At 38.4% G+C, this 27964-nt stretch overlaps 1 protein-coding gene across 1 annotated transcript in view; it reads left to right on the top strand.

Moving 5' to 3' along the window:
• The window catches only part of il11ra (interleukin 11 receptor, alpha), a 108735-nt gene that overhangs the window by 60261 nt on the left and 20510 nt on the right, over positions 1–27964 (top strand). The window contains exons 2-9 of the mRNA XM_020938193.2: positions 2900–2999; positions 15050–15116; positions 16378–16544; positions 20545–20659; positions 20942–21102; positions 22288–22454; positions 24000–24144; positions 25198–25290. Of these exons, the coding sequence (XP_020793852.1) occupies positions 2900–2999; positions 15050–15116; positions 16378–16544; positions 20545–20659; positions 20942–21102; positions 22288–22454; positions 24000–24144; positions 25198–25290 (1015 nt within the window). The remainder of the gene's footprint in view (positions 1–2899; positions 3000–15049; positions 15117–16377; positions 16545–20544; positions 20660–20941; positions 21103–22287; positions 22455–23999; positions 24145–25197; positions 25291–27964) is intronic.

Raw genomic sequence — 27964 nt, 5'->3', positions numbered from 1 at the left:
TAGGGGTCCTTCACCTGCTTGTTTCTATGGATATGTCCCTGCTCTGCCTTGAATGTTCCACAGTATAACTTTAATCACAGCTGCCTTACATGTATTTAATTACAGATGGTTTTATAGCTCAAAAATACCTAGAAAAACAACATTCTGACTGTGAGCAGGGTCGCCTCTCCGTAGATCTGACCTGTAACTTGGTCTGGTTTGGTTTTCATGAAGATAGTAAGGTTTAATACCATACTGTGAAGCATTAAAGTAGGGATGGGCATTCGATGAAATTTTCTTAATCGATCGTCAAGAGAATTAACGATCGATTATTGATTAATCATTAACGTTTTTATATTAAAATGATCATCATTATTATTACTATCTGCACTACTAATCTGCATAAATAAATTAAACTTTACGACATATAAACCGTAACGACACTAGAGCCACATCAGCCCGTTTATTATAATGTGTTTAATTCAGTTTTGCGCAACTCTCACAGAAATGAAACTTAAAACTTAAAATAAACTAAGAGAAGATAAAACTACAGCTCTTGTGTCGCTGATGCGGTTCAATTTCTGTCGGATTAAAAGACATGACTTAGTGGAATACAGGTTAGTGTGACCATATTTGCGTTTGTCAAAACCAGGACACCGTACGGGGGGTGGGAGGTGGAGACTCGTCATCCACATTGTGCGACTCTCACCTGGCAAATCTTTTTCCCACTGGACACCAAAACATATGTGCTGCTTTGTACACTGTGCACACGGCCTCCCACTTGTCCCGACCGGAACGGAAAGTGTGGAATTTCTTGTACAAATCATCGTTAAATACGCATTTGTGCTTCGGTACGTTGCAGGCGGACTGTCTTTCTGTTTGCTCGCTCCTTCTGAGTGCGGAGAGCTACATGTACGGACCCCTGTTTGGTCACACTACACACAGCAACGTACATTCGGTTTGTCGATTAAAATGAACGTAATCGATGAAATTCTATGATGAATATCGATTAATCGACTAATCATGCCCATCCCTACATTCCAGATAAGCATGAAGAAAAGAATTGGACGAGCACACCTCTGAAATGCACATATGACTATTGTAGTGTGTTAATGAAAGGAATCTGACTGGGGAGTGCATGTGAATGAGTAGTGACATAGAGATAAGACAACAGTTCCTCCAGGGTTGAGTTGTGTGTGGTGTGCAGTTAGCCTTCTTTGGACCTCCGCTGTACCTGCTCAGTCTCTGGTGTTTTATCAGACACTTGTTCTCTGTGTGGGTGTTTGTTGACACAGCTTAAGTTCATCCCCTCTGGATAAAACTATCAACGGCAGCGTTCCAGAGCTTTACGGGTCTGATATAGGCCCTAGAGCGTAGTTTTTAATAGATGTGCAGAATGACATATAACTTTGAATTTAGCTGAAGTTATCCTTTTTATGTCTCAAAGAATAGAATACAGATTTGTTTCTTATTGTATTGTGGATATGAAATCATAGCCTGATTCACCAGCCGGTTTCACTTCGTGGAAACCGTCTGACCTCGCAGCATTAGAATTTGTTCGCTTGATGGTAGGCAGGTACTTTTTTTCAGTTTAAAATTTTTCACCAAACATTCTCTTTGTTCCGGCTTTAAATCCTCGATCTTGGGAATCGTTGACAAAACAGAATGTCTGGCTCTTAGTGGTTTTGGTTTTTACGAACTGTCTAGTTTATTCCGATTCCTGACCTAGTCGCTGGAGAGAAATGAAATTGAGCGGAGGCACTAGGCTAATGAAATGTGTGAGAGTTTGTGCATAAATTCTATGTTTTGGTGAAAAAAAGATGAAAATAATATGAATTGTAAATAAAAACTAATCCCTTGTATCCAACCACAAGGTATGAAACAAAAGTATTACGTTTGGCAACATCCTTAGAGAGGGGGGTACCTTCTTTTTACGTTGTTAAAAAGTTGTTCCCTCAACGTAAACATCCCTGAAGAGGTTTCATATGTCGTCTATGCATGTTTGAGAAATCTAACGATCTCTCCTGGGTCCTATTTGAAACCTGTATACCTTTAGCAGTACTATTCTTTCCGATGCTCAGCCCACAAGCCTACGTCACCCATATTCCTGCACTACAACTTCACAAACCTGGTGAGACGTGCGGTAGTTTCATAAGCGAAATGCACGCTGATTGTGTTGTGATAGTGCTCTGAAGGGGGGGTGACTTAACACAGAAAGCAAAGGGAGTGAGGTCTTAGAGTGTCAAAAATTAAAACTTATTAAACATAGTGTGTGTTGTTTTTGGTGAATATAACATTTTCAAAACAATAAAAGGTAACACAGTGTTCTAAATATGGTATGTGTTAGTCGTGAGTACCCCAAAGTAATAGTAGTATCTCAAGTGTAATAATACCCCCTCTTTGATGAAGGTCACTGATTTGATTTTGTGCACTGGGCTCCAGTTCGTAATTATTTCAAACTAATGTTCTGGAAAATTTGACTTCACTTCACATTTTCCAACCCCAACTTACTTCTCTGTTAATCGTTCACTCGTTTACGCAACAAGGAAAAGTTCAAATACTATCAACCCCTCCGTGACCTCTTTTGGATTTAAAGCAGCCGTTTGTGCTTCATTAAGGTCGTACAGTTAATGGGAATGAGACACAGCCGTTATTATCGCTTGTGCGTTTTCTCAGTTATAGCGGTATGCTTTTTGTTTAGCAGAAGCGCCACAGACAAATCCGATCTGACGTCCGCCTTCGGTGACATCTCTCAGGACTGTCCTTTGAAGTAACAGGCTTCGCTATATGCTGCGTCTTCACAAAGTGTTCCTCCTTTTAAAGAGTAATTGTACTGCACTTGTTGACTGTGTTGTTAATGGCGTGTGTAACATCTTGTGTTCAATCTAAGCATGTGTCCTCTGTGTCCTTGCCTTTGCAGATGCCAGGCCTCTGGTCCAGCAGCCCTGTGTGTCTGACAGTCATCTGCTTCTTGTCCTGGTCTCTGGCTCCCAGTCGTGCTCAGAATGGAAAAGATGAAGGTAATGCATGCTGTACTGTACTTCAACAATATATGAGGATATTTATGTCAAAAGTCCATATATTACTCTATTTTCTGATCTATGTTATAATGTTGTTTCCTCATCACAAATTTACTTGTAGTTGTGTTTTTTCATTCATAAACCCTCCACTTGTTACACCTTGTGATGTCATGTGGTAATACAGGAAGTGCTCCACTATGTTTGTAAACTCTACACACCTTTACTAGAATCATTTGGATATCAGCCCTGGAATTACCAATCTCTACTGAACAAAAAGTAAAATGTAGTTGTTAACTCGAAAACTACCACATCATGACATCGCAAGGTGGAATTGAATATTTTGAGTTTTGGAGATGTGGACAGACAAAAGTGTGGATGAAACAAAACACAACTCCAGGTATGTTTTTGGTGAAGTAACAACATTCTAACACAGTTTAAAGCTCAGTAGAGTCAATTTTGCGTAATTTTGGACCTGATTTATCACCCGGTTTCACTTCTTGGAAACTGTCTGACCTCGCAGTATTAGGATTCATTCTCTCGACGGTAGGTGGGTACTTTTTAGAAATTTAACCAATCGCTGCTATTTGGTCGTATTATTTGGTATATTAAGCTTTTCCCAAATCCCATACAAAGAAGAGCAATAACATCTTTCTCCTTGATAAAATTGATAAAAAACATTCACTTTGTTCAAAGCTTTAAATCCTCGATATCGTTGCCATCACAGAATGTATGGCTCTTTGCTGATTGGCTGGTGCCCAGACTCGCACTTCCTGGGCTTTTGTGAACCGTCTAGTGTCTCCTGATCTAGTCGCTGGAGAGAAATGAAATTGAGCAGAGGCACTAGGTGGCGCCAGCCTGGCTATAACTTAGCATTGTTGTTACAATTTGCTGAATTTTAATTTTTTAGCCTGAAAGGTAAGGGACATCGTGTAATAATGTTCCATACTGTATTTACAAGTGCTGTCAAATCAAACCATTTAAAAATCAGATGAATCGCACTTTTTGACATGTTATTAATTGCAACTGATCACAGCTCCCAGTAAGCCTTGCTATAATTTATTGAAGCTTGTCCTTGCCGCCAGATGGACAAAGAAACAAAAAAACCCAAATGTCTTCCAAGAATGACAGGTGATCACAAGGCCACAACAGAAGACGTTTGTCAGTAGTCAGTCCAATGATCAGGCATCTCCAGTAGCCCAGGTCCAAACACCAAAGATCAAGTACATCCATCTGTGGAGATCACAACAAACAAATCGGAAGGGGAAAGTTCCACAAATGTCACTGCGGAGACATCTGGATTTCCAAGTGAGATGTAAACAAAAATAAAAATGTAACATGAGAAGGAAACGAGCTTATCTCATCCAACAAGAGTCAATGTGATCAATGACGAGGAACCTCCAAAATCAACAGCAATGAACATCTGAAAACCAAGTGTTCGCTTTTATCGTGAAATCCCAGATTAACCATCACAAGGACTTTCATCTCACCCAACAAACAAAGCACAAGAATAACTCAGTGCGGGGGATTTCTTGTTTGACATGTCGGATGCTGAACCTTAAGATGATGGAATCAATTTTGGGCAACTCAACTTAGATCAAGTCCAGGGCCTTCTTGCTAACATGGTAACAAGTTGAGGCAGCTATAGTGAAGGCCATGTGTCTGCAGAAATGCACAGCTTCTAGTGATGATTTTGGGGCTTTGAAAACAATGAAGAGTCTCTTCACCGGGTTAAATATGAGATTTTGTGAAACCTGGGTGAAGGAATCAAATTAATATATGCACTTGGTAAATGGTACATATTTCATTTCATAAAACAGTCAACAAGTTACAACTAGGTGTCATTCCCCAAAATCAGTGCCCTTTGTAACCATAAAATATATATAATTGTATATTTTTTATGTGAATTATTTCATATTTTTTAGACAGTTCATTATATACAATAATTTTACTGAAATAATATTTAAGCAATTAAAAAGTTGACCATGTCTCTAGACATCTTTAGCAAGATCATTTTTTGGCAGGGCCTTAAAGGTGCACTCTTAACTTTTTGGGTGGAAGTTTGTCACCTGCTTGTTTCTATGGATATATCGTTGCTCTGCCTTGAAACGCCTCTCCACAGATCTGATCTGTAACTTGGATGGTTTGGTTTCCATCAAGATAGAAAGGTTTAATTTAATACCATACTGTGAAACATTCCAGACAAAGCAATAACATCTCCATGGAGAAAAGTATTTGACGGACCCTCCACCCTCATATTGCTCCTAAAGGTTAGCCGGGGGTTACTGGGGCTAACTGGTATATTAAGCTTTTCCCAAATCCCGTAGGAAGAAGTGCAATAAGGTCTTTCCCTTTGATAAAATTCACCAAACATTCTCTTCATTCTGGCTTTAAATCCTCGATCTCGAAAATCGTTGCCAACACAGTATGTATGGCTTTTCGCTGATTGGCTGGTGTACGAACTCGCACTGATTCCTGACCTCGTCGTTGGAGAGAAATTAAATTGAGCAGAGGCACTACGTGGCACCAGCCTGGCTAATGAAATTTAATGTTATTGTTTAAAAAGCTTTCACTCATAAAAGTAATTTATTTTATTCAACATTTTTCGTTGTATACCTATATCTACTTTTTTTGTCATTCCTGTACCATCACTCAAAATCCCCCCCATAAATTACAACAAAGATTTTCATTGCTCTTTTAGGAAACTTTCTTTTTCCTAATAAAAATTCACAACAGCCAGATTTACCTGACTCCCCAATGCAAACTCACATTCACTTAAACTCCCACACATCATCCTCCCTTCGTACTCTTTACAAACCACAGCTTGGTCCACAGCAGACATACATCTCTTTCGTGCACTGGGTTTCTCGGTTCTTTTGACTTATCTCCTCTTCCAAGTTCTAAATTTATCCAACTTCTGAACTTCTGAAGCGAAAGAACCGAACATGGCGCAGGATTTTTCCATTATCCAGTCTTCTACACACCATAAAACGCTGACTTATTCTTTCCAAGCAGAGAGCCTATATTCTTGTTCAAACTTGTTCTTTTTTTTTTTTTTGTCCCTCGACTTCTCAGCTCTGCATTTGCTCACAAGCCAGGACTTAAGTGCTACAGGGCCCCTCATGTAATAAAAAAAAAGCATCTACACTACTTACTTGACATCTTTATTTCCTCACTCCCTAAATTACAATACGGCTTCCCTGCAGGTAAGTCTATCATGAGTTTTCCATCTATGCAAGCTTAGCGTCAGCCTGTATGCTCTTTTTTATATTGTTTGGAAAAGACTAGAGTTTCGACCAGCTTGCAGTTTTTACCGTCAAGATTCGGTGTCAGGAGAAATGTATAGCTACGAATGTGAGTTAGCATTAGCATGTGCGTATTATTTACTATGGGCGTGCTCGGCTGTGTGTGCGATGTGTCTAGGCCCAAGGGTGTAAACCAGATATGTGTGGAACGTTGTGGGTTTTTGGGGAGAATTATGTTCCCCATTGCCAATAAAACATGAATACACGCATTGAGGCTGGCCAACTTTGAACAGTGCAGAGACAAAAATGGGTTGAAATATTAGAGCATTAATGTTTCATAATTTTGAGTTATGTACTAGTGTTGTGTGTTCGTAAAAGTTGGACTGCTGAAGTTACATAGTGAACTTTTAAGTACTTTAAAAAAAAAAAAAGGAATCTGATGTTAGGCACATAGTTTAAAAAAAAAGCAATAATTTATTGAAAGGGACAGTGCATATTAAAAGACAGTATAATGCAAAAGAAAGAAAAAACATATACTTGTAAATATGCAGGATTGTAACCAAATATAATTTCCATCCAAGACAAGCCACATAACCCACACAATTTATCAAACATGATAAAAGTATTATTGTAATAACAGCTTCTACACACATCTCTCACTCATAAACTCTAAAATGTGATCAAATAAAATAATGATAGAACACAATAAACATGAAAGTAATATTATATATATATATATATATATATATATATATATATATATATATATATATATATATATATATATATATATATATATATATATATATATATATATATATATATATATATATATATATATATATATATATATATATATATATATATACATGGTGATGGCGAACCAACCAGACATAGTGGTGGTGGATAAGAAACAGAGCAGAGCCGTGGTGGTGGACATCGCAATACCAAGCGATGTTAATATCAGGAAAAAGGAACACGAGAAGCTAGAGAAATACCAGGGGCTCAAGGAAGAGCTGGAGAGAGCCTGGAAAGTGAAGGCATCAGTGGTGCCTGTGGTGATTGGAGCACTCGGGGCTGTAACCCCCAAACTGGGAGAGTGGCTTCAACAGATACCGGGAAAAACAATGGACATCTCAGTCCAGAAAAGTGCAGTACTGGGAACAGCAAAGATACTGCGCAGAACTCTCAAGCTCCCAGGCCTCTGGTAGAGGACCCGAGCTGAATGAGGGTGAGAGAGACCTACCACCGTGGAAGGTGAGAAACACATTTTTTATTTTTTTATTTTTATATATAATTTTTTTTCAGTATCTTGTCTTTAGTTTTCTAGACCTCGGGATTGTTAGTCAGACTGGTGCCACCTAGTGCCGCCAATTTCATTTCTTTCCAGCAACTAGGTCAGGAATCGGAATAAACTAGATGGTTTGCAAAACCCCCGGAAGTGTGAGTTCGGGCACCAGCCAATCAGTGAAGAGCCATATATTCTGTGTTGGCAATGATTCTCGAGATCGAGGATTTAAAGCCGGAACAAAGAGAATGTTTGGTGAATTTTATCAAGGGGAGAGATGTTATTTCCCTTTGTGAAAAGCTTAATATACCAGTTAGTCCTGATAGCGGCGCATTACATACGTCACGACCAAATAGCAGTGATTGGTTAAAAATAAAAAAGTCACCTCCTACTGTTGAGCGTACAAATTCTAACGCTGCAGTCAGAGTGAAACCGGCTGATGAATCAGACTATGGGATTGTGGCATGCCTCATAGAAATTTCTGTGAGCCTAATGGCCTAAAAGTTGCTATGATATTATACTGTCTGACCAGTAGTGACAAAGCAGCTTACTGACTCAATCCACTGCACTTTTGTTTACTTTTTAACATTGTTTAGCTAATATACTGTATCTGTGTGAGTGTTTTGCGTCATTGCCACACACATGGCTGATTTTTTTATGTAAGGGTTCCAACACTATAGCAAGATAAAATGTAAACATTTTGAAGAGCAAATTTCGCCACTCAGCCAAGTATTATATATGTATTTCTTTATAATTGAACTTCCTGAAATGAAGGACAGTGCTTTCGTTAGCTTTCCTGTGAACGACAGAGATTTCCATGGAACACACTCATTATGTAATCCTATGAGGAATGTATGTATTACTAAAAAACAGGGTTATCAAAACAATCGCAAAGTAGAACTAAAACTAATATTGTAAGTAGATACTCATTTGTGCAGATATCAATGCTAAAAAAAGCCACGTTCACAGGACAGAAATGAACCTTTCCTGAATAGTTTTAGAATGATCTTGAGCTGTATCAGAACAAGTATAAGAGCACATAGACTAGTATACTCCCATGGACCACTGTGGAACCTCCCTGCACCACTGAGGGATGAAAGTATATGATTCAATGTTGAAAATCACAGTCTATTAGTTAGTGGTTTTAGTTATCATTACAGTATCAGAAACAGTATTACGACTCAAGTCTATTACTTAGTATCGAAATCGAGTTTGAAATGTTAGTATCGTGAAACACTACTAAGTACTAGGGTTGTCAAAAGCTCCGATACGGCATATTTTTCAGGTATTGGTACCGGCAAATACTCAAATCAAATCATGAGGACATGAGAAATCATAAGGACCTGAAGATGCGAGCCGCTACTGTTTACCTCGGTGGCTAACACTACCGCTACCGCCCAGAGCAGGTTAAATAGACTGTGGCGGCTCGGTAGACTCTTAAAACACACTAATAACCGATAACAGCGGCAATAGTGCTAACTCAGACTTTCTTTACTCTGCATGATTAGCCATGAGCTCTGAGGATGAGCGTCTTTTTACAGACCTCACTGCTGTTTTTTATCTAGCCAGGCTGGTGCCACCTAGTGCCTCTGCACAATTTCATTTCTCTCCAGCGACTAGGTCAGGAATCGGAATACACTAGACGGTTTGCAAGAACCCTGGAAGTGCGAGTCCGGGCACCAGCCAATCAGCGACGAGCTATACATTCTGTGCTGGCAACGATTCCCAAGATTGAGGGTTTAAGGCCTGAACAAAGAGAATGTTTGGTGAATTTTATCAAGGGGAAAGACTGTTGCCCTTCTTCCTACGGGATTTTGATATAAAGTGAGTGCTTCAATCAGCTTAAATCAGCACTATTTATTGTCAAGATTATAATACATTTCACAAATATTTTATTCCTCTAAATCTTATTTATTCTTGCATTTCTTTAAAAAGAGCCTTTTAGAAGGTTTATTTTTTGCTCTTGTGTGTTACAAATTAAGTAGCCTAAGTGTATTTCTTCACACTATGGTATCGGACTGGTATCGGTATTGGGAAGTACACCAAGACCAAGTATTGGTCTTTAAAACAACTATGAAAAAAAACAACACATGTATTTTTATTCAACCTAAACCACAAAGAATAAATCATATTACATTACAGATATGTGTAACTATAATATTGCTTTAATTTGGACATTTAGTCTTTCAACAACTTCAAAAGCAACGAAGAGAAATGTTGCACTTGGATAATTACTGTATGGTTTTTCCAGTCACATTTTAGTTCTAATTACAAGTTGGAGCACCATACCATTGGGCACTATCCCATACCATAATTACACTGTGAAAGACTGAAGATGTATTAAAATAAAATAAAAAAATATTGAAAACTACTTCCCAAGCTAGCAACATATTGGTTCTTCATTTAAAGCCACAATGTAACCTCTCGCACAGAACTCCAGCTGTTTCTGTATTTCAAAAAAAGCTACAGTATGTTGAGGTGTTGGTGGAAGCCAAGTCTTGAAATGCCCTTTCTAAATGTCCTTCTGTATAAAATGTGATTAAGGATTACTCTAGTTGGTCTCTGGGGGCATATGAGGTTATAGCAATAGAAATGTATCCTCAAAATAAAGTATTAGAGAAAATCAAACCATTACGCGCTCATTTCCTCTTCCGCCTACACACAACTTTGTGTATTAAGAGTCATTTATTCCTATTAGAAAGTAGCTAGGCTTGAGCGGGTTCCATGTTGGCACCAGTGAATCCAAGACAAGCAGTTTTGGTCATGAATATACAGTAAGTAGAGCGCAACGATTAGGGGAAAACATCAAATTACTTTTTTTCAGACAAGCCTTGCGATTAAATTAGATTTGCGATTGCGATTAAAGAAGACCTGTTGTGTTTGTGTATGATTTGTAGTAGTAGTAGTTATAATTTACACATTAAATTGCAATATTTATCTAAAACAACTGACTTCCATGTTAGAAAACTTGCCCAGTGGGAGTTGGTGTCGCCGGAAACATCATCACAACAAAGAGCCATGCAGTTGTCGACACCTCCAATGGATAGCTGCACATCAAGAACCCATCCGTCCATTTTCTTCTGCTTATCTGGGACCCGGTTGCGGCGGTAGCAGTCTAAGCAGGGACTCCTAGACTTCCTTCACCCCAGACACTCCCTTCAGTTCCTCCAGGGGGACCTTGAGGCGTTCCCATGCCAGCTAAGAGACATAGTCCCTCCAGCGTGTCCTGAGTCTTCCGGTGGGACATGTCCGGTGCACTCTATTAAACCAATTTTTATCAACCATTTTTATCTGCACGTACTGTAGATAAAAATTTAAATAAAACTGGAGAACAAACTAAGCACAGAGCAGTTGGTGTATGCTTGTGCCGCAGAAAAACCGAGGTTGATCGACAAAATAGCATCTTGAAATTAAGTGATTTCAGATTTCTCAAAATATGCACGAATCATTCCAAACTAACACCATTAGCAGTTTTTTTTTTTATTAGTCAGGATTAGACAGGATACTCGTTTATGAAGGAAAATTATGATACTTCAAAAACTGTAGCCTTTCTCTTTTCTACAATTTTTTTGTTTTGTTTTATATTATATTATCATTGTTATATTACTCTTTTTTTTTAATTTGATCTACTTTTTTATCTTCAATTTGCGCTTTCTATTGAACCAAATTTATCACAAATCTTGATTAAAAACACTACATATATACATAATACAAAATACTTTTTTCTCTTTAGTACATTTTTAAACAGGTAATAGTTTTTTCTTATGTTGATTTTTTTCACATGATACTTTTACTTTTATGTGCGTGTATTTTTTTGCTCCGGTATCTGCGCTTTCACTTACAACTTGAGTACTTCTTCCACCACTGTTTTTAGCATTTTATTATCTGATTTTCCGTACTTCTCACAACCCTACATGCAGCTCTAAAAATAAGCTTGTCAAACTCCACTCTGCAGCAGCGTGCAGTGTGCAGAGAGCCCAGTGTGCAGTGTGCAGAGTTTGCAGTGTGCATGCCTGTATGATTGCGAATTAATGAAGGAGGTGTATGCGTGGCAGGCTGGCAGCTGGGCCCATGTTTTTCCACTCGAAGTCTACAGCAAATGCCAGGCTGTGGAACCTCGGAGCCAAGCTAAACATACGTGCGCTGGCCGGCACACTCGGACGGGCCAGATAAAGTATCAACTCGGCAAATTAGCCCCAACCGCAAATATTTACTTTGGTACTCACAGCACTGCTTCGAATCCACTGCACGCTTTTTCAATTCGAGTGACAGTGTGGGGGATAGGTTTAGTGTCACTGGTCGCTGTACAGGAGGAAGGAAAATCTAGTTCAGAAGAGAAAGTAGGCTGATTTAACCTTTTGCATGCAGGCTGGAAGGTTAAAGGTTCTATATTGAGCAAAATTGACTCTTGTGAGCTTTAAGTCGTGTTAGAAAGGTATTACGTCATTGTAAACATGCCCCGAGTTGTGTTTTGTTTCATTCACACATTCTTGAGTACCGGTAATCCTGGTTTACTCATTTGGTTTCGTTTCCCAAACTCATAATGCTTTGTTCCACCTTGTGATGTCACAAAGCAGTAGTTTTAAAGTTAGCAGCTACTTTTTGCCTTTTGTTAGTAGTGTAAGTAAAGCGGTAAAGATTGTAAATTCCATGGCTGAAATTATCCAGATGATTCTACTGAAAGTGTATGGAGTTTAAAAACACAATGGAGCACTTCATCACAGGGTGGGACAGAGTGTTTTCTATTTAAGAGAAGAACTCAGCCTAAATATGCAGGATTTATGTGTTAAACATGTGTGAATGAAACAAAACACAACTCCAGGTGTGTTTGTGATGAGGAAAAAACATTATAACTCGGATCAGAAAATAGCACAATACGGGCTCTTTAATCACAATCTACTGAGGTTGTCAAAAGTATCGAAAATCAGATACAAATCGATACTAAAACTAGTATCAATACTAAAAACATCACATTCAAAAGGACCAAAATTAACCTTTCTGAAATAGGGTTTATAAAGATCTTGAGCTGTGTCAATAACTAGTACAAAACCACATATACCCGGATGAATGAGGAGTTACACAGATATAAGGCCACGTGGTAAGATAAAAAGAAAGAACCATGATTTAATGCACATTCTATTGAGTAAATAAAGCGTGTTTTTTATTGTCAGCCTGGTATCGAAATCGGCATTGAGTTCAAGTTTAGTAATCCAATTTAGTAGTCATTTTAGTATCATTTTAGGGTGTAACAATCAAAGTTCTCACAATAATATCGTGTTCCATCACAATATTTCGAATTAAAAGTCTTTGATTAACTAAGAGTTATGGTGCAGCAATAGCTAAAAAAAAAAAAAAAAGACAGAGGGAACTACATAGACCATGATCCTTTGCTCCATTTCAATGTAGACTACAAGAAGTAATAACAGTTCTAAGTACTTTTAAGTCTTAGTTCTTTGGATTAAGGTTTGTCAAGACATTTTAAGAAGAAATAGTAGCATTTTAACAGTTTTGTTCACAGCCTCCACAAAATATCGCAATAAATACTGTATCGTGAGGTGTATATTGTGAAAATAGAGATTTGGATATTGTTACACCCCTAATTGTGAGCCTCCCCACCGTATTGTGAACTTTCCCACGATATCGCAATAAATATCGTACCGTGAGAATCCGTGTGTCCCGCTCTGGTCCCAGTCCTGGATCAGTCCTGGTTCAGTCCGTATGCGGAGCAAAAGTCAGTTTTTTCCATTCTTCATTTAAACACAAAATCAAAAACTGAAAAAACAACTCATTATCCATTTTTTCATTTTGGTTTTGCACACAAATAATTGAAGAAAACTGTTTTTTTCATTTTCTTTTTTGGTTTTATAATGAAAAACGAATGATACACGAATTCATGAGGTTCATACCGTGACGATATCATATCGTGAGACTTGGATATCATTACACCCCTAGTATCGCGACAACGCTACAAATTGAAATCAAATTTGAATGGACGCAATTAGCAAATGGTAAATGTAATGCTTTTGCAACTATAATCACAATTGCAAAGCTTGTCAGAAAAAGTGCATGTAGTAGATACTTTTTTTTCCCAAATGGAATTCAGGCCCAGTGTTTTTGGTCACAGTACAGGAGGATAATCCAGTGCAGAAGTATCCTGATTTAACCTGTTGTGTGTATATAGTGTGCGCTCTGCGGGGTTACTTAAGAAGGCCCGGGCTGCTGTAAAGTATTGTGCATTGTTCTCCACGGAGCCACGAAGTCTGCTCTCTTTAAACCTGGCTGCTGCACACTTCAGCTCTAAATTTGTATATCAAAAGAAAGCAGCAAGTGCCTTTGAGCGGCTTCCTGCATCATAATAATACACACACAATTACATAATAAACAGAACTGTGATAACGTATATTGTAATAACGTAGATAATACTTCCTACAACTGTACAACAACTCACCCTTATGTAACAGATAATACTCCCTACAACTGTACAACAACTCTCCCTTATGTAACAGATAATACTCCCTACAACTGTACAACAACTCTCCCTTATGTAACAGATAACCCTATGTCCTGTCAATCATAATTTCATCTTTGCACAGTTTTCTCCTTACAACATCTTCTATATAACTGCGATATATTTGTATTACTATATTTCTATTTTTTATTTTTACTTGTACATTGCATTATTTAACACCAATCTTTTGCTCTTATTGGTACTTATTTTGAATTATTATTACCATTTATATTCTTGCACTTGTTATTAAATTACATTGTGATGTGTGAGCTACTGTGTCCAAAAAGTTCCCTTGTGGATCAAACCACAAAAAAAAAAAAAAAAAACAACAACAAAAAAACCTAACAATGTTGTAATAAAATCTGTAAATGATATGACCCTTTCGAGTGCTTCAGTTTTGTTTTGCTTTGTTGTTACTTTCCTAAATTTGAAACGGTGACAATAAAGACCATGTGGTTAAAAAAAAGGCTGTTAAATTATATGACCCATTTAAGTGCCTATTTTTTATTTTGTTGTGTTATTTTTCTAAATCTGAACCTGATCTTTTGGCTGAAGAGCAGCATATGCCCCATCCAAGTCACACTCCAGCCCGCTAACATTTCACAGAATTTGAAGTTTGTTATAATCATGTTATGTTTTCGAGTTCATGGCGGGAACAGAATCTGCTTTTCAACACTTCCACGATGAAATACACCCGTTATTTAACTCCCCGGTTCTAGTGTTATCATTATGACCACTTTTAATGCCTCACAATGACTTATATTTCAGTGATAGCTGTAATAAACTCCCAGAAAATAATAAAACCTATTACACTCAACTGGCTTTTGTCTATGTAGGAGCCACAGTCTTCCCGGCCCACGTCCCTCTGGTCCCTAACCTTGTATGGTCATGTTATTGTCACACTGTTGATACTATTGTAAATGGCGGCGCTTAAATCATGTTAATGTCGACTGAGCAGGGGTTTCACAATCTCAACGCTGTTTTTAATGTGTGGTTTGAATCTGTTTTGCAGTGTCGGGACTGGAGTACGGCCGCTTGAAGTCCAATGTGACTCTGGCATGTGGGAAGTCACCAATCAGGTATGCTACTACAAATACTGGTACACAGACATGCCAGGGTACTAGTTCCTGTAAGACATTCCTAATGCGATTGGAATTCTTATTAGACAAAACCAGCGACATTTGCAAGTAAACATGATATAGAACAAAATCCATTAAAGGGTCAGCATTACGCTGTTTTCTGATCTATGTTCTAATGTTTCCTTATCACAAACCCAGTTGTGTTTTGTTTCATTCACACTTATTTGACACACGCACACACATGTTACACTCAAACAGAATACACGCTGTTCCACTTTGTGATGTCATGTGGTAATAGAGGGACTGCTCCACTGTTTTTAAACTCTATACAGTTTCACTAGCATCATTTGGATAATTTCAGCTCTAGAAATGCCAATCACTTCTGAACACAAGGTAAGAAAAAAATTGCTGTTAACTTGAAAACTTCATGACATCACAAGGTGGAATAGAGCATTTCGAGCTTTTGAGATGTAGAGGGCCAAAATTAAAAACTGGGACTAAGTCTAAAAATTTTATTGAAAAATTTCAACAACATCTGCACGTTTTCTCTTCTTTCGAGATATGTAATGTTAAACTTTTCTTATTAAAATAAATGTTTAATTATAGTTTTGCTTTAACACTGAATCCAGAACAAGCAAAATATAAAATAATAACACATTTTTTAATAAATAATGTCTCTATAGTCTATCTGTAGCCGGCGTGCCAGCTCTAATACAAATTTGATATGATCTCACTTGCCAAATATAATTATATTGCGGGCCAAATTTGGCCCCCGGGCCTGAGTTTGAGTTTGTCTGTAATAGAGGGTTACTGAAAAATGTGCGCTTGATTTTGTCCAAAGGCATAATGGCAGTATGCACTAGTTATTTATTTATTTTTATTTAGTTATGCATTGCATAAAATTCAGAATACCCTTCTCCAGACCAGACTTTAACACTGATAGTTACTTTCAAACCACTGATTGTTATTTTGGTTAGAGCTGAGACGGGATCTGACCGCCAACAAGATCACTATTCTCAACTTACAGAGTAGGACTGACACAATGTACCTTTGCCAACATTGAGAAGCAAACTAATGAGAAGGCATAGCCAAATGATTAGAGCCGACGCTGCTCAAATACTACAAATAGCTACACAACTTGGTTTCACGCACTTACATTATGTTAGTGTTTGTGTTTGCAAACATGATCAAAGTCCCTTTAAAATGAAACAGATGTGGGTTAGAGTACACACTAATTGTTGACATCCCTGCTCCCCCCCAGGACGCCCGTGGTGTGGCATTTTAACCACAGCTCAGAGTTGCCATGGCACCAAGTGACCTCCAACGGAAGCCTCATCCTCCTGCAGACAGACCACTCGGCCCAAGGCGACTACAGCTGCTATGACAACCAGGGCCTGCTCGTGCGCTCCCTCAGGCTCAGACTCGGATGTAAGTTCGGACACTGTCAACACCACTTTTACTTCATATCCTGTTTATTAGTTACATTTGGAGGACCTTTGGACTCTTAGGTTACGTTCAGACTGCAGGGCTTAATGCTCAATTAGAATTTTTTTGCGAGGTTGTTAATTTCCAATTAAATGCAATTTTTATCTGATCTCCAGTGTGAACTTTAAACGCCCCAAAAGTGTCCCACATGTGCATTGGAGGACACAACGAGAGAGCGTGCTCAGTGTTTATGGAAGTCACCTAAACATGGACGATAGAACTTAAGCAGCTGGGGATTTTAAAGTTGCTGTCGTACCAGAGCCAGAACATGTACAGCTTATTTGTTTTAAGGAGGAGACTGAGAAGGAGAAGGACAATGGTGTTTTGTGGGGCAGTGGCAGCAACATCCGTAGAAAGGAACGTGTGGGTGCGGAGTCACAGCCAAGAGTTGTGGGATTGCTCTGTGCTTCACTGCTTCACTGACACGGAGTTCATACACAATTTTTGTATGACAAGAAGAACGTTTTTGTACATTTCTGATGCGTAGGTGGGATGAATGCGACCTGGTCTGGCTGTTTAGACTTAAGTCGGATGTCAAAAGATCGGATATGTATCAGTTTTAGGAGCACATATCCAAGTGGCCTGGGTCATATTTGAAAAAATCGTATCTGTGTCGTTCAGACTGTCATTAAAAGATCAGATACAGGTCGCATAGGGGTGAAAAAATCGGATTTGGGTCACTTCAGACTGCAGTCTGAATGTGGCCTTACTTCAAGATCTGTACCTGATTTCTTCACATGTATCTGAGCAAAATTTGCCCTTGCCCCAGTACATATATAGTTTAAGCAGCTCTTGAGGTCAAAATAAGTCTGCTGTGTTCTGTCTGCATCTCATTAGAAAGCATTTTATGGTGTGATAATCAGAAAGCGTGTGTTAGTATGCTAGTTGTCAGCTTTAACCATCTGGGCAGCAGTCTCTGAAATTAGTTAAAAGCACTAATAAACTCATTGCAGTGAAACGTCTGAAGTGAGAAATAACTTTAGACCACTGCAAATCTGTTTTTCATGTTTTTTTTATTTTAAAATCAGGTACAGCATGTTTAATCGCTACGGCAACAGTGGTGCTAATTTTTCATCTCTCTGAAACCCACTGATACAAAATGAGATAATGGGATCAGGGAGTGTATACTTTCCCATTAATCTGCATTTATCTACGGAAATATTGCACGTCAGATAGGTTTACATTACTCGGTTTATCCAGACACAAGGATTCTTTTAGTGAGGAAGACAAATGGTTAGTTTTGATGGAAAAAGTTGGAAATGTGATGACAAGAAACAAGAACATTAATAATCACTCCTGAATCGAAACACAAAGGCTGCAATTTCTCATGATTTACTTCGCAAACAACTTATTCTGTGTTATTCTCATTGGAAAAAAAGTGATTCTTGCAGTGACAATAGCTCAGTTCATCGTGTTCGTCCACTAATTCGAAGATTGGAGGGTCGAGTCTCGCTCTTGACATAAGCTTTATAAAAATGTGACGATTTACGATTAGTTCTCAGTTTATATTTCAGTTTTTTTTTAGTTAATTCTTAATTTTGAATTCTTCTGGACGTGTTTAAAATGTGAACTTTGAAAGAAATTCTTTGATTAAAACATAATCTAATAAAAAAAAATGCAATTACACATTTTCTCCAGTACAGTACATGATGATTCTACTGACTTCCTTTTAAATTCTCTGAAACGGAATTGAACAATGTAATGTAATTTCTCATAAATTTTGTTATTTCTATTTTCAAAATTCTCAAGAAACCAGGCCAGTGAAGCAAGGTCCTCTGTGGTGAATGAACTTGGTTGTTACACAGACAAAAGCTGTCCACTTCCTCTGACTGTTCCTACAGGAAATGGGCTTCCGTTTTGGGGACAGAGCGCTATCGAAGAATGATAGAGAGGGATTTTCCATCACACGTGACATTCCACAGAATATTGTGCCAAAGGGGAGCTGTCGTGCTCTAGAGACATTTAGGGACAATTTATACATAGTTGTTGCTTAAGTTTGCCAAAAAAAAAAAAAATCAAAGATGGACTTGTGTGTTTTTTGTTTCATTCATAAATGTTTACTTATCTTTCAATGCCTTACAGTGAGATGAAAAAAAAAAAAACTTGGATCTCACCGATGAAGAATGCAGACTGCTATTTTTATTTATTTATTTATTCAAACATGACTTATTTGAATTTTCAGGAATATAGCCAGAGCCGGATCTAACCTTAAGAGGGCCCTAAGCAAAATTTGACCTTGAGGCTCTGGGGATATTTGGCTAAAATATTGATCATTCACATTCCAGAGCTTTACTACATGTATCTGAAATACCCACATCAGACAGTAAAGTACAAAGGCAATAATAGAGGCTGAGAACATCAACACCACCAACAAATAAGTAAGAACACTTTTCTTATGATCAACCAGAGGGGGCTAGGAGAGGAACTGCTCAGAAAATGTTCAATATTATAGAAATGTTTTCCTGTTTTCTAGTGCCTCTGAATGTTTTTTTTTCAATAGTGTGATTACATATAACAAATCAGAAAGTAATATTTACATGGAGAAGCAAAATGATAAAACTAACTTGCGTAGTCTGCATATAGAAAGATCCGGCTCTGTATATAGCAGTGTTTTATTTGAATTATCATAGCAACATTTTATTCCGCTGGGTATTCCACGCGTTTTAAAACTGAAAAAAAGAGGGAAACATATCAATATAGGTTTACAAAGACACTGGTTACATTTACATGGCCAGTGAAAATCACCCAGGCTGGCGCCACCTACTGTCTCCTCTCAATTTAATTTCTCTTCAGCGACTAGGTCAGGAGCCATACATTCTGTGTTGACAACAATTCCCGAGATCGAGGATTTAAAGCCGGAACAAAGAGAATATTTGGTGAATTTTATCAAAGGGAAAGACATTATTGCCCTTCTTCCTACGGAATTTGTGAAAAGCTTAATATATATACCAGTTAGCCCAGTTACCGGCGCATTACCGTTAAGCGAACTAATTCTAATGCTGTGTGGTCAGACGGTTTCTACAAAATGAAACTGGCTGATGAATCAGGCGAAGTGAAAATCAGATAACCCAATAATTAGATTCAATACAATTTCTGTTGTGTGTTTAGATGTTGGGTGATCAAAAATGCCTAGTGACATGTAGTTAATTAATAAATATTTAAAATAAATTATTTCAGTTATTACTTTTTTTCATAACTTGTCAAAATCTGCGCGGGTATGAACAAACAAAAAGAAATGACTTATATTATACTGTATGTAATGGTTTACATGACATACAAAGCTACCATCTGTAATTAGTCTGCAGTGTGATAGTGTGTGAGCTTTGATCTGACAGAAGAAAACCAGAGCAGAGGTGAGTCTAAACAGAGGACAGGTGAGGAGAGGGGGCAGGGGCAAACAGGTTTCACAACTGACATTTACTAGTGAAAAAAAATCACATACAGATGGTGGCTTTTACTCCAGAAGTCATGTAATGATCAGATTTTTGCTATGCTATGTGAACTTAACCACAAATACAAAACTACAGGGCCCGTATGTTACTATTTTCAGATCTGTTATAATGTTGTTTCCTCATCACAAACATCCCTGGAGTTGTGTTTTGTTTCATTCACACATGTTTAACACACACACCCTGCATGTTTATATTTATGAGTTCTTCTCTCAAACGGAAAACACTCTGTTCCACCTTGTGATGTCATGTTTCAACACAAGTGCTTCAATGTGTTTCTAACCTCCAAACACCTTCACCTTCACATTTTGAGCTTTGGAGATGTAGATAGACAAATAATAAAGGGTTACTCAAACATGTGTGAATGAAATGATTAGTTATTGTGCCACAGTTAAAACCCAGTGTAAAAGTGTAAAAACCTTTAACCCACTGAACTGTGCCCTATCCCTTTTTGCTTGACTCGGCAGTGACCTTTTGCTGCTTCTGTTTCCTAGATCCTCCAGGCCCTCTGAGTATTTCCTGTCGAGTACCCAGTCACAAACACGTCCTCTGCTCGTGGGCTGACTCTGCAGACACCAACCTCCCGGCTCAGTACACTGCCTCGTACGGGTAAGGTTTAGGAAGAGCATTTGTGACTCACTGAACAACTGTTGGCTAATGTCTGACAGACTTGTTTAACAGCACAAATCAGCTGTTGTAGTGTCAAAAAAGCCAGCTCTTTCTCGTCAAATTGTGTTAAATTAAAGCTCAGATTCAGGTCTAACATGAGTAACAGAGCTTCAGACAATGCAGTGCTTTCAGTTAGCATCACACCGTCAGGGAATGTTGAGGAGATCAGCTGCAAAGTATCAGTAGCGTGACTTTGCCTTGTTTGTTGTTTGTTGGTTCCAGGAGTAAAAACCAGGAGAAGGAGTGTGTGGTGGACGCCTCGGGGAAGCACTGTGACATCCACCTGCCCGGCTTCTGGCAGATCGCACACTTCCTGCGGGTCACCGAGACCAACGCCCTGGGCTCACAGAGCACCATTATCTTCTTGAAGCTCCATGACCTATGTACGATCTGTTCTCTTTTCAGTGTGTCTATAACAGGGTGTCCAACCTTTTCCTCCGGTGAGCTACCTTTTCAAGATGAAAAAGCCAGAAAGCTACTCATGTTAGTGGCCGCAAGAAATTGAAATCTTACACGCAATAAGAGCTGTTAGATGGTGCAGATAACGTTTACACAGTTATTATCCATTTATTAGTGCACAAAGATAGGCATCAGGATTATACATTTTCAATGATAATGGGGCATTTAATCAAATTTGAGTTATTCAGCACAATACATATGATTCAGAAATCCTTTGGCGAGCTACTTGGAAGAGGGTGGAGAAATACCAGGAGCTCCCGAGCTACAGGTTGGAGATCCCTGGTCTATAACAACTACATGCAACTGTTTTATCATGTCCGTTGTATCTTTAGGCAAGACACTTCACCCACATTGCCTAGTATCAAAGTGGTGTGCATGCATAGACCATATATATGAGTGGACATAGCTAATGCGCTGGCCGCCACGTGCCAAATAGGAAGTTCACCAGGAGGCTCTTCCGGCTCCTTCTGATTCTGGCTCCAATTGATTTACATTAGGATCTTGTCTTCACTCTCTCTGTTACTGCTGCAGTGAACCTCGTCATTTTGGTCTTAAAATGTTCGTATTAACCTGTGACACATGATCCTGATTTTTTTTTTTTTCGCTCTCTTTTGTTTGTCAAAAAAAATTCTATTCATAACATAGAGCCTGACTCCAGATTCACTCCTGTAACTGTGAACATTGAATGCTATGGGTGACGTCACACTCGATTAGTCCACTTCTTTTATACAGTCTGTGTGTGTGTGTGTGCGTGTGCGTGCGTGCGTGTGTGTGTGTGAATGATTGGTGGTGGTCGGAGGCGTCGATGGTGCAGTTTGGCACTCTGCCCCAGGGAGGCTGTGGCTACAGTTCTAGCACTGAGGTGCACGTCACTGAGTGTGGAGTGAATGAATAATGACTACAGTGTATCACATTGAGGGGCTTTGACAAACCTGTAAAGTGTCAGGCGTGTTATTATATTATTTGTTCCTAGTGTAATATAGGGAATATGTTTTGATCACTGCAATCAGTTCAAAATGTGAAAAACAGAATTGGTTCATTTTGAAGACAGTAAAAATCACATTTAATTGTGCCGGTGACAAAATATGTGTGTTTGTGTGTGCTCACAGTAAAACCAGACCCTCCAGAGTCGGTGGCGGCAGAGGCAATAGAGGGGTACCCCACCAGGCTGCATGTGTCCTGGAGCTTCCCCTCCTCCTGGCATGAAGACAGCATCGCCTTCCCCCTCACCTTCCAAGTCCGATACAGGCCCCAGGGATCTGCTTACTGGTCAGAGGTATGGAACCAATCATGCTGAAGGGGGGTGATAAATGTACGTCTGTGGCGGAATTATTACTACTTACTACTACCAAGCACTACTTACCAAGGTGACACAATGCACACATTACTAAAAAACAACCAAATCTTGTTTAACAGTAAAACCTCACCTGTTGTTGTAGTTTCAACTAAACCAGCTCTTTCTGGTCAGATTGTGTTCAAATAAAACTCAGATTAAAGTCTAACAACCCTCAGAAAGAACAGGGCCTACAGTTAGCATCACACCGCTAGGGAATGTTGATGACATCAGCTGCAAAGTATCAATTGAGATAATGGAAAAAAAAAAAAAAAAGAAAAACATTACAGTTTTCTCTGAGCCAAATCATCATGATTTCAATTTGATCTTGATCTTTTATAGTCCTTATGAGATAACTAAAATTACCCGCTGTTAACTGCAAGTGTCTGTTTCTGATCATAGAGCTGCATTAAACAAAAAGCTGTTAATCACAGAACATGATCTTTTTTCTATCAGCAAATTTTCTTGGGCAAAATGTATCTCGACCCAGTGCAGATATATTGTGATATACTGTGTAAAAAGCTCACACGTCAAAGTGAGTCTGCTGTATGCTAGTTGTTACCAAGCTGTGAAAAAAATGAATAAGTGAATAATTAGGCTGCTCGGAATGCATTAGGTAAGTGAGAAATAACTCAGGACCACTGCAAACTGTTTAAAATGAACTAGTTCTGTTTTCCACATTTTTAAGACTGTAAAAATCAGGTGCAGGTGCCTTTCAGTCATTTTTACAAGTTAAGATTGATTAAATGTGCATTGTAACTTGGCTTTGTCTACAGTGTTCTACATTATGGCATTAAAAGTATCAAACTTCACTGAACAATCTCAAGTGTTTTAGTGTTTCAAAGACATGCAGATCTGACCTGTAACTTATTTGGCCAAGTGCCATCATCTGCTTGTGTGCTTGGACGTAAATAAGTTTAATGCCATACTGTGCAACAGTTTGAAAGTGAAAGGCCACCAGGCCAAGTTATAGGTCAGATCTCTGGAGAAGCGGCTTTGGTCTCAAGATTTCCAGAACAATAAAAACACGCAAGATAAAATCATTACAAGCCATACTGCGGGACGTTCCAGACAAATGTATGTATGATATTGTATTGATATTGTTATGGAGAAAGGAGATGACTGACCCCCAGCCAGAAAAGTTACACACATTTAAATAGTTAAATTAGTCTGTCACTCATAGCCAGACTGATAGTCTAAATTTAAATCATATAAAAGAGATAGATTTTTCCAGACATTTTTACCAGTGCACTGCTTGCTCAGAATAATATTTACCATGAATAATAAAATAGAATAAGTCAATGCTTCTTTTCTCACTCCTGGCTCCTGCTTCACAACAGTTCATCAGACTCTTTCAGCACCTTCTAAGTTTCACTTTTAGTTAGGTCAGTGTGACCCCAGGCTTAAGCCAAAAACAATACATTTGTGTTGATGAGGCGTTTGTGTGGGCTGCACTTGGATTTCACTGCTGTTTGTGTCCCTCCTCAGATGTACTCTGATGAGAGCCAGATCGTCATATACGACGCACTGATGGGGCACGTCCACCAGGTGGAGGTGCGGGCTCGGGACGAGGTCAATCCATCGTCCCATTGGAGCGAGTGGAGCGCCCCGGTCTATGTACAGCCCTGGGAAGGTCAGTAGCAAAAGTTCTACAAGTTCTTTAGTTTTTCAAAGTATTCATATTTCCATCATAATCCACAGTGTGTGGCACTAGGGATGGTCTGATTTGAATTTTTTTTTTGCCAACCCCACACATTTATGCCAGGAACCATATGTAAGATTTTGATTTTAAAGTCCATAAACATGACGTGTGTCCCCAGATAGGTAGATATGTTTAAATCAGTAATAACAATATAATCTTTGTTTACAAAGTCCTGTACACTGAGCAAAGAACAACAATACAAAAATCATAAAGACACAATGAATTGATAAACATGAAGTTTAAGATGTGATTTAAAAAATGGTACTGATAACACTAGCCTTATCTCCTTAAGCAGGTCATTCCAAAGCCAAGCCACCCTGACCATGAAGACGATCAGAAAACAGAATGAGAATCACATAAGTCTATCATTTGACTTGTCAGATTCATTGATGATGGACACTCTCTAGTTTAAACTGTCATTACCCAGTACCTGCAGTTAATCAAAAATAATAACAAAATTTATTTTCTTATACAAATAAATAATAAATCATTTGTTGTAGCCATACATTTTTTGCTTAAAGGTCCCATATTACACAAAATGGATCCTTGTGAGCTTTAAGACATGATATAATGTTGCCTCATCAAAAACATAACCAAAGTTGTAGTTTGTTTCATTCACACATTTGAATAATCCATTATTATGTCATTATAGTCTACATCTCCACATGACATCACGAGGTGGAACTGTTTCCTGTTTGAGAGTTGAGAGTTGTGTGTTAAACATGTGCGAATGAAACAAAACACAACTGCAGGTGTGTCTATGATGAGGAAACAACAGAGCAGAAAGGAGCGTAATATTGGCCCTTTAATCTGCTTGATCAAAAATCGGTACCCTGTCATCAACCAACAAGAAGTCTGTCTGTTGAAAATAAACATTGATGTAATAAAGGCACACACATGTATCACCTGCCACACCTTTTCTATGTAGCATTTGACCTTCATAGTACATTTGTTTCCACTCATTATTACTGGTGTGTGTTACAGACGACTCCACGCTTGAACCCACAGACGAGGATGTAACACCTGAAATATTTCCTATTTCCACAAAGCCTGAAACCTCTACAGCCAGGTCACACAGTGAGTACAGCCCCGTGACAGACCTCTGATCACAATTTGTTCAATGTTGTTAGATCGTTTGTCCACTGATCCAAAGGCTGGTGGTTCGAATTCCGCTCTTAATGCAAACATAATTAGTTGAGCGGTCAAATCCAGTGACCCACAGGTTGTGATTCCAGCTCCCACAGATGAATGCTGTTGTTGTATCCTTGGGCAAGACATTAAACCTACCTCGCCCCCAGTGTCTGCGTACACTGGTGTGTGAGTGGGTGAGTGGTTCCTTGTTGTAAAGCGCTTAGCCTTGAAGGTGGAAAAGCACTATATAAAAATGTGACCATTTACCAATACTATAAGTGCACAGTACTGGTGTTATTGAAATGTCCAAATTCATTATTTTTAAATCAGTTTTGTGTGGGATTATTGTTTTGTGCTTCAATACAAAAAGGGTGCCTGTTTTATTTATATATGTGTGTATGTATGTATGTATTTATTTAGTCTGTTTACTGTCTAAACATCTAATTATAATGCATTTTATAGTTCGATAATCAGAAAGTGAAAGAAGTTGCATGTATGTATGTATGTATGTATGCATGTTTTTATGTATGTACGTGTGTATGTAGCATGTACTGTATGTATGTATGTATGTATGTATGAATGTATGTATGTATGTATGTAAGACCCAAAATTGCAGTGATAATAAACTTAACCAACTCAAGGCAACACATTTCCTACACAGTCATCAATTCTACCATAAACAATAAAAGCATCTGAAGCTTACCCATTAATAATAATGATAAGACATTTGATCTATATTGCACCTTTCAAGACATTCAAAGCGCTTTGCATTGCATTACCCATTCACTCCAATCTCAGTAGTGGTAAAGTGCTATTGTAGCCACAGTTGCCCTGTGGCAGACTGATGGAAAGGAAACTGCCAAGCCGTGTCATCATTAATAATGTTTTCTTTGTAAAAAAAAAAAAAAAAAAGATACTACTCAAATAGAGTCTTGTGAGTTTTAAGCCAAGTTAAAAGCTGTTAAAATGTAATCAGAGCTGTGTTTTGTTTCATTCACACGTTTTCATGCACACATCCTGCATTATTAGTCTCTGTTCCACCTTGTGATGTCATGAAGCGGAAGTTTTAAAGTTAACAGCTGTGACGGGGATTTATCTGGGAAAAGTCCAGGGCTGTTTTTTGATCCTAGTCCGCCCCTGTTACCACATGACATCACAAGGTGGAACCGACGTTTGAGAGAAGAACACAATCAACATTTGCAGGGTTACATGTGTGAATGAAACAAAACACAACTCCAGGTATGTTTGTGACTGTATTTTGTTGTTTTTTTAACTTTTAGCCATGTTCTAAAGTACTTTCATCATCAAAAACAATCACATGTTTGCGTAATCCTGCAAAGCTCAAAATGTTCAATTTATTCACCAGGCTCATTCATTTCACCTCTCAAACCCCCTTCACTGTACCGCACATCTAATAAAGCTCCACATTAGCAGCTACTATTATTAACCTGATTCAGACTGCTTCACTCATCTGTGCCCTAGCATCTGAACCACTTTTTTTTCCCCTTTGAGAAACATATCTAACCTTTAATGCGCCCCCACCTCCCTAAAGAGCTCTGTTTACTGTTATTATAAGCTGATGGAACAGTGCAGGTAGCTCTCGGCTTCATCACCAAATGACACATAATTGGGGTAAATTGCAGCCGCTGGATATTTTGTTTTGTACAGCATATACTCCAGATGAAAAGTACACATCCGTTCACTCAACACAAGGGCAAACAAGATGAAAACAGGCTCCGCACAGTCGCATTTGGACAAAAAGTAGTACACAAATCCAGCGAGAGGTGAAAATGTTGACAGTAATTAATATCTCAGGAAATATTTGTATAATTCTTATGATAGTAATAGGGCTGGGAATCACAGGGTCCCTCATGATTTGATATGATACATGATACATAGCTCATGGTGCAATATATACAATAAATGGTAATACATGCCATCCTTTGTTAACCCTTCCAGACCTAAGGGCATTTTTAGTACATCTGTCCTCACCTGGATTTTTTTCTTAATTTTGCTATTAAAACTCCTCCGTTTAACCCCCTTTTTCAGTACAACCTGTTATTTCACTAAACAAACATATATAAACACATTTTTGGACCTAAAACATGCTTAATTTAGGGCCTTAGCTACAAAAGTGCAAAATATCAAGTCTGTAAGTAAACTAAAAATATCCTTATTGCCCTCAAAACAAAACAAAAAAGTGCAGTTGCCCCTTTACTTTACTGGTGCCAGTTATGGAAAGACCTCCCGAAAAGTACAGGGCATAGAGCCAAAATCACTTGTAGTGCATTTCCATAGTGTTTATTACATTTACATTTATTACAGTTAAAAATAGCAAGGGATGTGCAATTACGCAGACCACGATGCATAATTTGCTATTTATTTGAGACATAACAGCACTTAGAGCTGCTTTTTCAATAGGAGGGTTTCAGTCACGTGATCACAACAAATATATTAGGCGTGACCCTGATCTTATTTTCCTAATTTTCAACCGAAGTAAAAGATTTGCCAACAATCGAGGCAGAGGAGATCACCAACTATTGAGCTCTTCAGACATCGTTCTACACCAGACAACAGATGAAGGCGTACAAAAGTTTGGAGGCATATAGCTTTTTGTCAG

This window comes from Boleophthalmus pectinirostris, unplaced genomic scaffold (assembly GCF_026225935.1).
Source record: "Boleophthalmus pectinirostris isolate CB_2022bp ecotype Guang Dong unplaced genomic scaffold, ASM2622593v1 HiC_scaffold_18, whole genome shotgun sequence".
Lineage (NCBI taxonomy): Eukaryota > Metazoa > Chordata > Actinopteri > Gobiiformes > Gobiidae > Boleophthalmus > Boleophthalmus pectinirostris.
Note: the sequence above shows the minus strand (reverse complement) of the source record. Positions and strands in the feature narration are given on the sequence as shown.